General features: G+C 32.6%; 1 protein-coding gene across 1 annotated transcript in view; it reads right to left on the reverse strand.

The window, feature by feature from the left end:
* LOC108906035 (G protein-coupled receptor kinase 2) overlaps positions 1-16,873 on the reverse strand; it is a 168,926-nt gene that overhangs the window by 7,412 nt on the left and 144,641 nt on the right. The window contains exons 4-7 of the mRNA XM_018709177.2: positions 10,426-10,731; positions 6,678-6,819; positions 6,266-6,621; positions 1,218-1,481 (exon numbers count right to left, since the gene is read on the reverse strand). Coding sequence (XP_018564693.1) covers positions 1,218-1,481; positions 6,266-6,621; positions 6,678-6,819; positions 10,426-10,731 — 1,068 coding nt within the window. The remainder of the gene's footprint in view (positions 1-1,217; positions 1,482-6,265; positions 6,622-6,677; positions 6,820-10,425; positions 10,732-16,873) is intronic.

The following is a 16,873-nucleotide window of genomic DNA, read 5'->3' on the forward strand; positions in this document are numbered from 1 at the left end:
AAATGGAGGCGGTGCCTGGATGTTCGCGAGCCGGATGTACTGCTGTGGGTACAAAAAAATCTATATTAAGTTACAGAGAAAAAACGATAATATTAAATGTCTATAACCCTTTAGAAAAGGATCATCCCATGAAACTGAAGACTGGTTTGGTGGAAATATGTTCTAGATATACTGGAGTAAGCAAATTATCTGTTTTCAAAATTTTAAGAGAGAAGAAAAATGAAGGAGACGTTAAGAAACCTAAAAAAGGGGGTGGAAAGAAGAAATTAATATTAAATTTTAATATATTAATATATTATATAATATATAACTTTAATTAAATGAAGATGAGAAAAATGCAGTTCGGCATACAGTACATGAATCATAGAATTTATATTTTGTTTGTAATTTGTTAATATTTCTTGTTTGATAGAAAAATAACTTATTTTGTTGAGATTGATAGAGAATTGTTGTTAGTGTTTTCATTTGATAGAATCATATCATAGGATTTATATTTTGTTTTCATTCTGTAAATATTTATAGTATATCTGTTATACAAGGTTTTTGCTTTGAAACTTCGTTCTCCTTATAAAAAAAAAAATCGTAATGGGGTGCGATGAAGAGATCAGTTCACGTCTGGAACCCTGTTCCTACAAAAATCCCTTTATTCTCATAAACTATTTGTTTTAAATGTAATTTATTATAAATCCAATTCGTTATTTAAATTCCACATATGTACTACATTTCACCTCTGTACGCGCCACTGTTTATTGTTCCCTGCTCTACGATCAAGCTCGCCAGGTTAGTATTTGACGTATAACCGACCACTTCGTACACTCGATGCACCTGGCCGACTACAGCTAGTACCAGAACACAGTGTGTATGCAGCGGTATTTCAGATTTAACATTCAATTTGAAATGGTTCATCTTACGCCTCCTAAAAATGTTGACACGATTTTTCTTTGATAAAAGGCTGACAATTTTTTGCTCTACTTTGCATCGAATAGGATCCTACTATATCTACTGAATAAGAATTACAGTTAATTAAATTTACAAAAATTTTTGTCTAACAAGCACCAATATAAAATTGCCAACTTCTGGATCAATTTATTGATAAAAACTATTAACAAAATTAATTAATATAAAAAGTATTTCCAATAGTCTCAATGTGTTAATACTACTTATATGAATACAGAGTTTCAAAAGCAAAAATATTTTCCTATTAAAGATAGTCTTACCTTTCGCCTAAAGGGAAAACATCCTTCATTTTCTGAAACTGCTACTGGTTGCAAAATTAAATCAGGTGATCTAGAACAATTAGGACCAAACACATTTAACTGTCTGAAGCAGTCCGTTTCTATCATTTCACTTTGCCATGGTATAGACACACAACCCGTGTTAAATTTACTATAAAACGTTGAATCACTTTCGTCTATATTTACACCTTTCACTGTTGAAAATTGTTCTATATCTAGTACATCCTTCGCATACACTGCATGAGGCTACAAAAGAAATAAAAAATATTGTTCACAACCATGAATGTACGTACATCCCTCAATCATATTATTTTACATAGGTAATTTCCAACTGAAAAATTAGTATACTAAAAACATGTATGTATTAAACATTTTGAGTACCAATAAAAATAAAACACAATGTAAAGTAAAATACATAGCAGAAAAAGAAGTTGAAGCACTGAACTGAATGAACAAGAAATGTTTGATAATGAAAGGGAATGTCATACATACCAATATGTACAGGATGTCTCAAACTCTATGCTCCACTGCTGCTATTGGCTAATAAAAAATGCGAATAAAAATTTCACTTGGGGATTTTAAATAAGAACACTTAGGTTTGCCTTTGACCCAAAAATATAATTCTTCGAACTTTTGGAAATGCCTGTTACGATATTTTTCCCAGAAACATACCCATTTCATTTCATATTGGAAGGACAGACAGAGTTGTTCCGATAAACTCTTATTACAAAACTTTTTTGATATCTCTTTTCATTTAAAAGTTACAACTAGAAACGTGAAAACGCTTACTCGTATTTTAAATACAGTAGAACTCGGTTATAGCGAGCATTCACGGGAACGCAAAATTTGCTCGTTATACGCGAGTGCTCGTTATAGACGTCGCCGTCACCAACTATGCTGAAAATTATTTGAAACATAATTATAGCTGCATTGCACTTGTATTTTTATTTTCAAACATATAATATTATTTATCTACATAACATAGATACGTATAACTGTAGGTAAGTTACATTACATAGCATTTATTATTAACGAAAAAATTCTGTATTATTTTTCTGCACCACTCTTTTGCTTAATATTTCCTGACTGATATTTCTTTGCAACCGATCAGCGGCATTTAAGAACTGCTCGTTTTCCGGATATTTGAATTCGACGTATGATACTATGATTTTTAACGCAGAGATGGCTTCATGTGTCGAAGGAACTGTAACCTCATCGCTTCCCGTCTCTTCTTCATCACTTTCTTCATCTATTGATGGAATTTCATTTGGGAATTCAGCCACTTCGAGGTTTTCGTCTACCATGTCGTACTGAACTAAGTCAAAGACGTCAAAATCGGATATGTTGTTATTTCTACTAGTCATAACAAGCTTTTGCGTTCATTTGATGTCATGTGCGTAAAAACTGGTTCTACGATAACTCGTTATAGCCGAGATCACTGTTGCGCGGGACCAAAATCAAAGCTCGTAATAGCCAAGCCCTCGTTATATACGAGTTCGTTATAGATGAACAAAAATACACGTCTTACATAGGGAATTCGGAAGGGACATTTCAATTTGCTCGTTATAACCAAGTGCTCGTTATATCCCCTGCTCGTTACAAGCGAGTTCAACTGTATCTCGAACAAAATCGAATTAGCTATCACTTAATTCGATTTTCATGGAATGCAATAGACAATTTGATTATTGTGAAGCAATTTGTCTAATAACTTGTCAACTATTGAAATATTTTGCTTGTTCTTATTTTGAACAGCTTATTTCAATTAATATAACAAGGCACGATGAAAAGGTTGATATAATCTTAATTTATGGAGAAACCCAAAAATGCAAGAAGAGTTGTGGGAATTTATCCAGAAAGATATTCTGAGCGCCTACTTCCTGATCACAAAATATTTATAAGATTGGAAAAGACTCTTCGAGAAAACCAAAGTACATTTTGTAATCGAAAAGGAAAATCAATTTGAAAAAGAGCTTGCAATGACAATGCAACAGCACAGATGTTACAATACTTTAAAGACAATTCGAGACATTCAATTAGGCAAGCCAGTAGAGAATTAATTTGAATAAGTCCTCAGTTCAAAGAATTATGAGTAGTAGCAAATATCATGACTAGTTACACAATTTAAAACGATTAAACTAACTATCGAGAAACGGATAAATTTTATTCCCCAAATTACGGTACTCATCGAATGCGGACAGGCGAGCTTTTAATTACATTCTTTGGACAGATGAAAGTCGTTTTATAAGCAATAGCCTGCCTAACAGAAGAAGCGAATATAACTGGGCAACAGAAAACCCACACTTTGTCAACCCTAAAACAATCAAGATCATTTTCAGACAGAGCTCCACCTCACATAACACTTATTTTCTGTAATTATCTAGATGAAATATATCACGATAGAAGGAAGGAGAGGGATTAATGGTTCCATATGGTTATTAATGGTTCAGGGAAGTCTCCACACCTGATCCTCTTAGATTTTTGTTTATAGGAACTTCTCAAAAACAATGTTTATAAGACCCCCTCACAAAATATTGCCCATTTGACCATTTCTCTACATAATTTGAAAAAAGCCACTCACAAGAAAATTTTAAGAAAATAAATTTTATTGTCGTAAGTTTAGAGGGAGTGGTTCAAATTTAGCTTTCAAAATTTGAACTAAACATACATACACGTGAAGTTAAAAAAAAATTGTCATCAGAATTCCAAAGTCGTAACTTGAGAGGAAGTGGTTCAAATTTGGCTTGCAAGATGTGAACTAAACATTCGTACAGGCGAAGTTAAAGCAAAGCTTGTAATGAAATGGGTATGTTTCTGTGAAAAATATATTTCATAACTTCAAAACAGGCATTTCCAAAAGTTCCAAAAATAATATAGTTGGCTCAACGGCAAGCCTAAGTGGTCATATTTGAAACCCCAAACTGAAATTTTTATTCACGTTTTTTATTATCCAGTAGCAACTCTGGGACTAGGAGTTTGAGACACTCTGTATAGGACCAAGCTCATAATAGTTCAGTTGGCTAAAATTCTCAATTATATGTTTGAATAAGTTTATGAAGCTTGCAGAAATGGCAAAACATTTTTCTAAAATTGCCATAATAATATTAAAATATATATTTTCACCATATAAAACCGAAAATTTTATACTTAAGACATAATAGATATATAAGAAAAAATATGGTTTAGTTGGCACTTACTTGTATCTCTCTGTATTTCTATGAGTTAATAATGCCAACAATAAAACATAATTATTTATCAATAACTGATCAACTGGATGAAGGAAGCTTTATTTTTTCAGAATGAATAGTCATTATGATAAGCGTCTAAAGATGAATGTTTTCATGTGAAATTCATATAATCGTCAAATTTAGGCTCATTATTCCTGGTCTTCCTGAATCCATTTTAGCCTATATCTTCTGTTCTTTGGTTAACAGAGGTTTTTTTGCTGGTTGGAAAATTGTTAGAAAATTAACTGTTTAATTCAGACTTCACTAGATCTTGTAGAAAAAATATTTGAAGTGATAAAATACTCTTTTGATGGATATTAATAACAGAAAAGTGCAAATTTTCACTGAGACATTTCACTTGCAAACTTAAGAATAAGTAAGTACCGACATATTGAAAGATTGATTTATTCAATATATGCTTTGTTTCGAAGGAACGTTATTATGATAACTGGCCAAACTATTATGACCACCTATATCACATTTTTTCTTATACAGGGTGATCCATTAACGGTACGGAGCGGCTGTATATAGGAAACTAGACGTGCTACGATATGGGGTAAAAAATCTATTAACAAATACGGCCAAAAGAAATTGATTTAAAATATTTTCAGTTTGTAACTTCATCGTTAGGGGGCGCAACAGCTATAGTGTTACAGAAAATGGTAATTTTTTTCGGAATTTCGCTTATATAACCTAAGTTGAAAATACACTTTTTAGATACACTGGAAATGTTGAGAAAGGGGTAACTCAGTTTTATCGAAAACTCCAGTGTACGAATGTTACAAAGCAATCAAACATGGTCGAGTTGTGGTTAATGATTTGCCATGTTCTGGTTGTCCTTCGTTTTCAACTGAAGAAAACATCGACAAAGTGAAGGAAATGGTGCTTGCAAACCGTCATTATAGATTGAAAGAGCTGACATATGACCAAACATATCTTACAAATCATTTTTGTTGATGTTGAGGGTATGAAAAACTTCCCAGCATGGCTGGTTTCAACAGAATTGAACTTTTTTCAAGAAGAGCATCAAACATGTTGCTGAAGACATACTTCAATGAGCTAATTCGGAGTTTACATTCATCCAACACACTGTAACGGGTAACGAGACATGGGTTTACGAGTTTGACATGCAAACGAGCCAACAAATTTTGGAATGGCGCTTTTCTAATTAGCCGAAACCAAACAAAAACATCAAAGTCGATCAAAAATCAGTCATGTTTAATGTTTTATTTTACTATCGTGGTGTTGTCAACAAATAATTCCTTCCAGATGGAGAAAAAGTCAATAAAGAATATTATCTGGGCATTATGAGGTGTTTGAGAGAGAGAGAGTATCCGACGCAAAAGACTAGATTTATGGTAGGACAATTCTTAGATTTTGCACCATTATAATGCACCGAATGTCATCAAGCAACCCCTCTTGAGTTTTGCCTCTTTTCCAACTCAAATTACCACTTTGTGGAAAACGTTTCGACTCAACAGAAGTCATTAAACAAAAATTGCTGAAGGAGTTGAAGTCCATACAGGAATATGTGTTTAAAAAAGGGTGGTTTGTTGGGAAACATGTATTGCTTGAAATGGAGCCTATTTTGAAGGAGACAAAATAAATTTTGAAGATTAATTGAATATATGTGATTCATTAACTTTCGTATATTTCTTTGAAAGAATGTAAGTTCTATAATCCTAACATTATTAATTATTTAGACTAGTGGGGCATTCCTTTGTTTGAAAATCAAAGAATATCAATACAAAATAAGAATATAACATTAAAGAGGAGGAAGATACAATCTGATTGAAATGTACTTACATCTGGTACAAATGGAGGATCTATCATACCAGCTTCCAACCTTCTCCAGTTAATATGAGGCTGGAAAAATGGGTGCTGTTTGATAATCACTGCCCCACACCTTCCCGCTTTCCCACCCAACCTCTGTTGTGGACTCTTGGCTAATAATTGTTGGCACAAAGATTTGGCATCTTCACTAAACTTATTTGAATATTTTTCTTGATCAGACTTTACCCGTCGGTCCACTTCCTCACGTTTAACTTTTTCCTTTCGAGCTCTAAAAGGAGCTTGCCCCTCTATCATTTCATAAAGTAAACATCCAAAACTAAACCAGTCTGGACTGAAGGTGTACCTTTCATTGTCTATGACTTCTGGTGCTATAAATAAAAAGAAGTATTAGTGATAAATCAAGTCAATGCAGATAAATATTTACCCATGTAACCAACAGTTCCAACTCTACCCCTAACAGATTCTCCCTCTGGTATATCTACAGCTAAACCTAGATCTGAGATCCGAACATGACCTGCATCGTCAAGAAGTATATTTTCTGGCTTACAGTCTCTATACACAATGCCCTATAACAAAAAAAAAAAAAAATTAAAAACAGCAGTTCCATTTAGTGGCCTCTTCTTCTATAGGGTGTCCCAAAAGTACTGCAGGATTTGAATTGTGTGGCGTTTTCATTCCAAACAGTTGGCAGCATTATACGGGTCACATGTTGTGGTAAATACGTTGCAGTTAGACAAAATGGAGCACTATACGACGGATGAGTGAATAAAGATTATGAAAATTTATTACAAATACGAAGGGTGTGTAGCTGAGACTGTGAGTAAATTACGTGGAATTTTCGATAGAAGGAATGTCCTGAATGAAACATTGTGAAAAGATTAGTTGCCAAATTTGAACAAACAGGTTCGGTTGCAGACAATAAAAAAACAGGCCGTTCTCGTACTGGCCGTTTAGCCGAAAATATTGCTACGGTGAGTGACAGTGTGGCGGAAAAACTGTAACTTAAGTGAGTTGTCAGTCACTACAATTAAACATTTCAAAAAGTACAATGTAGCGGATTTTAATAAAAGATCTGCGTCTGCATCCATTCAAGATTCAGTTAAACCAAGAATTGAAACAAGACGACCATTTAATGCTCCGGAGTTGATTGATTGGGTGTTGAAGAATTGATAAATGCACGGTGATTTTATTAAGAAAATTATATTTAGCGACGAGCCGCGTTTTGCATTAGTGGGTATGTCAACAAGCAAAACAGTCGAATTTGGGGCACAGACAAATTCCGGGTTATTCAATAATGAACACACACACATTGTACACACAAAGAGTGACAGTGTGGTGTAGATTTTACGCTTGTGGCGCGACTGGTCCATTTTTTTTTTTTTGAAAATGAGCCAGGAAACTAGTGCAAAAAAATAATTAAAAATAATAAACCCTTGCACCAAAACGGTTATTTTTTATAAATATAGTTTTGTTTAACCAAAAATCAATTATCAGAACTTGGAATAATACATTGTTTTAAATTAGTTTTGACAGATTATATAGAGGACATAGGGAAGATTCACTTTAGAACAGAAAATTCATTTTGTTCTATAAAAAAATTCACTGCTATATAATAAACATTTTTTGCGGCACCATGTATTATTATTATTATTATTTTAATTAATTTAATTTTATTATTATAATTTACTTAAAATGAAGTGTCATTCTAAGTTTTAATAACGAAAATAGATTGATTGCCGAAACGTCACGACTTTACAGTGCGCGATAGACAGTGATGTGTATTCTGTAATTTCTATTTTATTTTTTTTAAAGTGTGAGATTTTTGGTTAAGTAGAACTATGTTTATAATAATAACCCTTGACTTATCCTTTTGACGCCAGGGTCTATTTCACTAATTTTTAATTTTCTTCACGTGGAAAAATACCCAAATAAATAAAAAACTAAAACTATAGCGCAAATAAATAACTTCAGACAATAAGTGGCGCAAGATCATAAGACAGCCTAAAACAAATGTTTTATCGTACGAAATGTGGAATATGAGAAAAAATCTAAAATAAAAACCAACTTAAAGGAATAAAAATAAATTTGTAACATCCCTAATACTTGCGAATATCGGAAATACAAAAAATAAGCATACATTTAAAAATTACAAAAAGAAATCGCAGTTTCAAAATGAAAGGAAAGGATTTTCTATTGCAACTCTCTCATTAGAATGAACAGTATATTTAAAGGTACTATGTATAAAACTTATTAAACTAAAAAGTAAGGATTTATAAAAAATAATTATATTCCCTTCATGTATGTTATGAATTCTTAAAAACTATTTTTTTTTTTATAAAAAATAGACCACAACTTGGCAATGCACCTTTTAAAGTTGAAATAAATTTGGGGTTGTATACAGGTTGTCACAAATTAGCTTCTCACTACAGGGATCTCGGAAACGGTAAGAGGTACGAAGTAGCTTAAATGGGAGCAAAGTTGCGTAATCAGGAGACCAACATTATGCGTCTAAAAAATCAAGGCTAACATGATTAGTTTTCAAAACATTTGAAAAAAAAACGAAATTTTGGAAAACCGTTTATGTTTCATTTCAGCCTTGTTTGAGGTGATACTGAAAAAAGAAGAACACTTTCTCATGGCCACTTTTTGCCCTTTATCGAATGGCATAATCAATTTTTATATGTAACGTTTCGTCTCCCAAAGGCCATCATCAACTTCATTTTTTTAAATACGACCCTAGAAATTTAATTACATTTTTTGCAAGCCTTCATGATATCCACTGCTGTACTGCCTCAGCCCGAGCCAGATTCAGATGTTTTGTCTCGAAAAATTAATCTTCAGTGTATTCATTCATTCCAAATTGATCTAAATTTTTTATTTAGATTTCTTTGTTTATTGAATTATCATTATAAGTGTCGTTAGACCCTGTGAAATCCATCTAGTTATTTAAACTATTACCACCACGCCTTACAATAAAACATGTATTATTATTAACTATTATCATCACTTGGTCATACATAACTCAATAAGTTGTTGCGTCAAAATTAAAACATTATTACAATTTTAATTTTATTATGACAAATTAATTCTTAAAAATGCATATGAACAACCAAAACGCCAACTGAATTCCTTAAAAAATTTCAGTAAATGTTCAAAAACATTTTCGTTTTGGCAAAGGGTGAAAATGAAGATCAGCGTAATATTATCGGAATTTATTATATCTGTAACCGCAACTGTGAAAGAGCATGTCAGATGTATTTGTATGAATATCCTGAAAAAAAAATAGATCGGAATTTGTTTGAATTTTGAGAAGCCTAGAAATAACTATGGACATGGGAATACAACTCTAATAATGTTTTATTTTAATGCGTGGTGGTAATAGTTTAAAATTTTATATGGATTTGACAGGATCTAACGACACACAGCATACGATAATTCAATAAACAAAAAAATCCAAATAAAAAAAATTAGATAAATTTGGAACCAATACACTGAAGATGAATTTTTCGAGACAAAACGTTTGAATCTGGTTCGGGCTGAGGCAGTACAGTATGTGGGGTCATGAAGGTTTGCAAAAAATGTAATAAAATTTCTAGGGTTGTATTTAAAAAAATGAAGTTGATGATGGTCTTTGGGAGACGAAACGTTACATATAAAAATTGATTATGCCATTCGATAAAGGGCAAAAAGTGGCCATGAGAAAGTGTACTTCTTATTTCAATATCATCTCAAACAATGCTGAAATGAAACAAAAACGGATTTCCAAAATTTCGTTTTTTTTTTTCAAATATTTCGAAAACTAATCATTTTAGCCTTGATTTTGTAGAGGCATAATGTTGGTCCCCTGATTACGCAACTTTGCACCCATTTAAGCTACTTCGTACCTCTTACCGTTTCCGAGATCCCTGTAGTGAGAAGCTAATTTGTAACAGCCAGCCTATGTGTTCCATAAAAAAATACACTGACATGAGCTAAAACTTTTTCACTTCAAATTAACGATTTTCAAATTGAATGGTCTTTTCAATTTTATTCTGACATCAAGCGCTTATAAAAAAAAGTTTACTACATGGACACCCTGAACATTACGTAAAAGTTATTTTGACTAAATGATAATACGCATAAAATGTCAAAATTCATTTAAGTATATTATAAAATTTGCTCAAGAAACTTACCTGTTGATGTAGGTGATCTAATCCGCATACAACCTCCGCTGCGTAGAACCTAGCCCTCGCAATATCCAGTCCGGGCTCACCACCCATATTATAGATATGAAATTTTAAATCACCACCATTCATTATAGTAAGAACTAAGCACAGAGCGTCTTTTGTTTCATATGCATAAGCGAGATTCACTACAAACCGCGAGTTAATTTTCTGTAGGATTTGCTTTTCTATCAAGACCATAGCCTCTCCTTTTCGTTTCTTTATCCTCTTCTTTTCCAACTTCTTACAGGCATACATTTTGCCGGTGGCCCTAACCTGGAAAATGCAACGATCTTATTTAGCGATGTCATTTCCGGTTTTATATAGGGATTTCCGCATTTGGCGAAAGTTGGGTGAAGAGAAACAGGAAATTGGTTCTATAAAAATATATTATTTGAAAAATTTGAAACAAGTCGATTGAATAAAATTGTTTCATTCAATCAGCCCTATGCTGTAAAAACATTGAAATTAATATCAACCTTGAAGTGATTTCAATGAAAATTGATTTGTTCTTTAATTTTGGAGAAAATTGGTATGCACTAAGAACACTTGCTTACAATACGTTGACATTAAAATTGATTGAAATTTATTTCAAGTTTATTTGTCAAAGTCAACATATTTATTTTTATTGACTGCCCACCGTATAATTTTTATTAATAATGCCTGGAGCAACGAATTTATCTTGTGAAATGTTACGGAATCGGTAATATTTCAAATCGATATGCAGTACAAATTTTTAATGAAATGTATCCAAATGTAACTATAACTCGTAGAGCAGTTCGGAAGCTAATTATAATATTACTTTCTTGAATTTCTATTATTTTTTTTTTATAAGTATATGCTCGTACAACATTTTATATTGAATTTATGGAAACGATCCTATTGAATGATCGAATTTGGATGTTTAAAATTTCTGCTTCAGTTATTTTAACTCTTTATTAAATTCATTTTAAGCAAAAATATCAAGGCTATTGAATATTCCTCTTAAACATTGGTTTTCAAGGAGATTTATTATTTTTTATTTTAATCTTTGACGGAATATCTGCAAAAGTATCCACGTATTTAACTACAATTTTTGGATTAACAAACTAGTTTCTTTAAAGTTAAAGTATCAAGTATAATTTTTGAAAGCAGTGAAATTTGATATTTTTTTTCAAATGAACACGCAGTATATAAAAAAACACACTACAGAAATGAGACAACCCCCAAATCCAAAAGCCAAAGGCTTGTGAGGAAGGGGGCTACACTTGAAAAAACGCGGACAAACACCCATTATCCATCGACATTGCCAGTGCCGACACCGGGGATCGAACCCGGACCAGAGTAGGAAGCCTAGCCGAGAAATGATTGCCACCGCACTCTCGACCGACTGCGCTACCGTGGCGATAATAATATAATATCTATCAATACTTTATTTTACTATTATAGGTAGAATTAAATAATAGGTATATTACTTAATATACTATCTTATTCTACAGTTTAAAACACTAACAGAAAACTATAACTTTGTGTGCTTTTTCGAAAATGAAGCGGGTTAGCGAATTTTGACAGGGGTATTTCTTGCGAAGAACTAAAAAGTACAAAAGAAAATCGCACTAAGCTCGATATTCTAATATGAATAAGTTGTGAATTAAAATATTTCAAGTATGTGGCATAAAAAACACAAATTCGGTTGTTTAGGGCTTAACAAAACAAATGATGGCTAAATTTCAACGTGATACGATAATTATAAACAACAATTCTTTGATTGATCTTCTTACAGAGAGATATTATTTATTTGATTTATTATATTATATATCCATTTAAAATAACATTTTTATGTAATTTATTATTTCTTTGGCAGTGAGGAAAAAAAAACTCATTAAATACAATGTGAAAAGAATAATAGAAAAATCACTAAAGATCCCTTAATTGGAAAAGATTAAAAAAAATACCAATGACAAAATTTTAAATTTACGTTTAAATCTGTTAGAAACCTGGTGGGAATTTTTTTCTAAACAGCTACACATTTCTAAGGAATTTAGCAATATACAGGGTAAAATGTTATTCAGAGAATTCTAGAGCAGATTCTACATCCAAAAATACGAAAAAAATCCTATAAACGTAAGTCCGCAAATGCTTCGTTTTCGAAATATATAGGATATATTATTGCTATCGATATGTTATTGACAATGTTAATAAAGTGAGTATATTGTTAATACTTTCTTGTAAATTTGGACATTTATATTTTAATACATAAGAATCAAGATACAAGAGTTTGATACTAAATGTTTAACGTTTCTTTAAAAATTATTTGCATGATTTTTAAAAATCTTCAATAGCTCGAAAGCTACTCGCTAAATGACAAATGTGCAAGGAGGTCTTTTTGCTCTAAAATAAATGAGGTTCCTAAACATAATGTAAAAACCAGTAGAAAAACCAGAGGGGTGGATTTTCTGGTCATAAATCAATAGGTACTCCATCATATCTACGCCCCTGATGGATCTGAAAAGCAATCGATTACAACAAATTATAACCTACGTACCATAAATATACTGGCTCAAATTTAAACGATTTTCAATAAAAAGTTATCAAAAAAAAACATATTTTTTTATTTTATTTTGACAGCCTCTATTTCGAAAACGAAGCATTTGCGGACCTACGTTTATAGAATTTTTTTTCGAATTTTTTTACGTAGAATCTGCTCTAGAATTCTCTGAACAACATTTTGCAACACTCTGATGTATGTTTTTCATAATTGCAACATTTTTCATATTTGCAATTTGACCTGCCATATTACATTATGGTCGAATAAAATTGGATTAAATGCCATTGATTTGTAGTTGTAGAAGATAGCCCACTTATATTCTCGCCGTTTTATTGCAGCAATTCCAAAGTTTTAACGCGCATTTATCTGCGACACGAAAGGGACATAAATAAGAAAAACACTATATGTTTCCTTGGGGGGAACAAGAACATAATTCCTGGAAAAGTACACATAAAAAGTTTAGATCGTGACCCGAAGATAAGCCCGACATACTTTGATAAATACTGGGTATTTTAAGTTTTATAAGGCAATTCTTTACTATATCTAGGACTATTATTCAGGTTTGAGTTTGACTGGTAATTCGAAAAGAAAGACGTAAATTTCGAATATAGGGTGCACTAAAAATGCTTGGCCAAACTTTGTGTCACGAATTAATAAGAGATATAAGATGTAATAAAATATGTATGAAATAATATTTTGATTCATTCGTAGATAACATTACTACTTTTATTTTTCAAAAATGACTTGATGTTTTGACACATTTAACGGTAATTATTACCCAAATACGATCTGTTTTATCATTTACCTCAAAACCAGTTTGTGTCTTTAATCCTTTCGCACAATAGTGAGTTAAATTTAAAGTAGGTAGTTTGAAAGAGAAAAATGTTCTCGAAAAGGAAGTTTCGTTCATATTTAAAGAAACCATTTTTTTGTTAATTTAGACGTATACAGTATATGACATAGTTACGATTTGTATAATTTAATTTCATAACTTTTTGATTGTTTGTATATTATTTGGTTGGAAAAAAATTGAAAGAATCTGTGATATATAAATAAGAAAAATCGTAATTGCCAATTAGTTTTTTGTGAATATTATATAAAAAACGGTATGAATCGGGGTCGAAATCTGGTTTGGGTCATCAACTTAATTGATCAATTTAATTGATTAAAAGTTGATGGACAGAAACATAGGACGGAAAAGCCGAACCGTGCTAGAAACAAATGGATTTTGTTTTCTTCAATGTCCGGAAAGGTTTTCCAAAAAAACAAAAAATGATTCCGAAAATTTTTCGATTTTTTTTTTCATCAATTTAAACGTTATTTGCGGTAATACTGTAAAAAAACCTTAACAAAATTTTTTTTTCCATTTTAATTATGATTATGAAGTGTTTAAGCTCAAAAAACGTGACCCTTTAATTTTTATTAAAAGTTTGACTGTTTGAAACAAAGAAACGGTTCGCTAGATCCGAGGCTAGATCGAGATGAAACTTCACAAGGTTCTTCTGGGTATATCGAGCTGTAAAAGTCATGTTTACATTAGTCATTTCGTGAATATTTCTAATTTAGCCGTTAATTTTCTAAAAAACCATAAAAGACCCCTTTTCTCCTGTTTTTTAAAATTCGTGTAAAAGATGAAAAAAAAAAAGTTGCGGCAGCATGTTATAGGAAATTTATTTCAGTTTTCGAAACTGCGCTCCAATTCTCTGTACGACCATTTGCCGCCGAGACACCGATGGATGATTGAAGACAAAAGGATCCTTTTCCATTAAAAGTCCGATATTTCGATGAATGGTCGTATCGAAATTAAAAAAAAAAAGGGAATTGAAGCTGAATAAACAAGCTATATGGTCCAAGGAATGGCTTAGCTGAAAAAAAAATTCCAAGTCCGTGGAGCATGGAGAAAATAAAAATTTGCAAAATTTTTTTGTCGCGCTATTTATTCCAATTGCATGGTAACCGTAGCTCCTAAAACATTTCGACCGAAAGATCTAAAAACTAGAATCTTAGAGCTTCAAAATGCTTTTTTTTTAATTCGCGATACGACTATTTTTCACCTAAATACAGTCTGTCAAAAATCACGGAAAAATTTCGGAAATTCTTTTGACTCTTTAATTTTTTGCATTAGTGCATTATGTTCCTGGAATCCTGCATAAGTTTAACACATATGGACAACTTTTGCAGAAGTTACAGTAATTCTTAAAATTTCTTTGATATATTTCTTATATTTTTTTTTCGAAATTTGGAGCTTCAGTTTGAAGTTTCAACTCCGCCTTGGTACAACTTTGCATACCTATAGGTTAAGTTTCATTAAATTACAATATTTTGGGCACCCCCATGTTAGTTCCATTCTAACTTATTACTTTAATTTGTGGCTTATGGTCAAGCTTTATACGTTATGAACAGTAAATCGTACATTTCAGGTTTGTACTTTGTTTTCACATAACTTGGTGAAATATTGAGTTTTCCGAAAAGCGTAATTTTTAACAAAAAAAAGGACAGGTAGAGAAATCTTATTATTTATCCCTTCTCAGGTTATTTTCATAAATTCATTTTTGTCTAACAAAAAAACATAAATAAACAATTATCAATTACAAACATACGAGGTGTGACAATTAAGAAACGAGACTGATTTTATGCCGCGCTTGTGGTAAACCTGCGACCTTGAAACTCCCTTTCCCCTTCCCCGGCATCCTTCCCTTTCCCTTGATATTTTTACCATAGCTCTAGCTTGTTTAGTTCGCCTGCTGTGTCGTGTTTAGTAGACGCACAGATTAGATACAGATGTGCCAGTAAGACAAAGAAGCGAAAATTAGAGAGAGATGACGTGCACTTCCCATTTAAAAGGCCAGTTTAAATGTCCGGTGCGCAATGCGCATGTACGTAAATACGTCGCGTTAACAGGATCCAAACATCCAAGATCCAAGACGGCTGGACTATGCTATCAATATCGAACAGTGTCATTTACATTTTCTTTTATTTTATTTCACCCACTGTATTAAAGTTTTAATTAAACAATTATCAGTCAACAAATCAGTAATACACAGTTAACCGGAGACATAAAGGGTATTTCAACAATTTTTTTTTATATTCCGTTTTTTTTCATTCATAAGTTATAATAAATATACTAAGTTTTTTATATTATATTTTTTATATAATTATATTAGTTCCTTAGATGTATATAATTGAAGTATTTATGTCATAAAACTATTACGTAAGACAAAAATGAATAAAACCACTAGCACAATTATTGCAAAAAATCCTAAAAGATTGTGAACACATTTTATAAAGATTATAAAAGTCAGCAGGTTTCCTATTTCCTCTAACACAAATTTGAAATAATTATGTCTCACATGTCGTGAAGTATGATCGTTTGTATCGGCCATATCGACATTGACATGGGCCCTCGGTGGAGACATCGGAAGTTCGAATCGAGCCCCACGTTGGGCGCCATGTCGAGAAGTATGATCGATGGGATCGGTAACAACGGCATGGGCCCTCGGTGGAGACCTCGGGAGTTCTAATCGAGCTCCACGTTGGGAACCATGTCGCAACCTGTGATCTGGGATGTTAGTTCCCTTGACCGGGTTCCGCGGCAGAAATGCACGGAGTTCACGGGGATCGTCGCTATCGACGCCCGGTCGCACTATATTCTCTGACGATTGGAATCTGTGGTGGATATGACCTACAGACGTGGTGTCTAGGACACGAGCTCGCGGGGGAGATCTCGACGAAGAAGGTCGAACTCCGCGTTGAGCGTCGTGTCGGGTTAGACTTTCTTGATATGGACCACTTAGGCGATGATCGTATGTTCGGGGGAAATCATGAGAATGGACGGGCGACGTACAAGTATTGTTTTGATAAAAAAGGCCGGCTTCGTCACCTATGACGTAG

Source organism: Anoplophora glabripennis, unplaced genomic scaffold (genome assembly GCF_000390285.2).
Source record: "Anoplophora glabripennis isolate ALB-LARVAE unplaced genomic scaffold, Agla_2.0 scaffold209, whole genome shotgun sequence".
NCBI lineage: Eukaryota > Metazoa > Arthropoda > Insecta > Coleoptera > Cerambycidae > Anoplophora > Anoplophora glabripennis.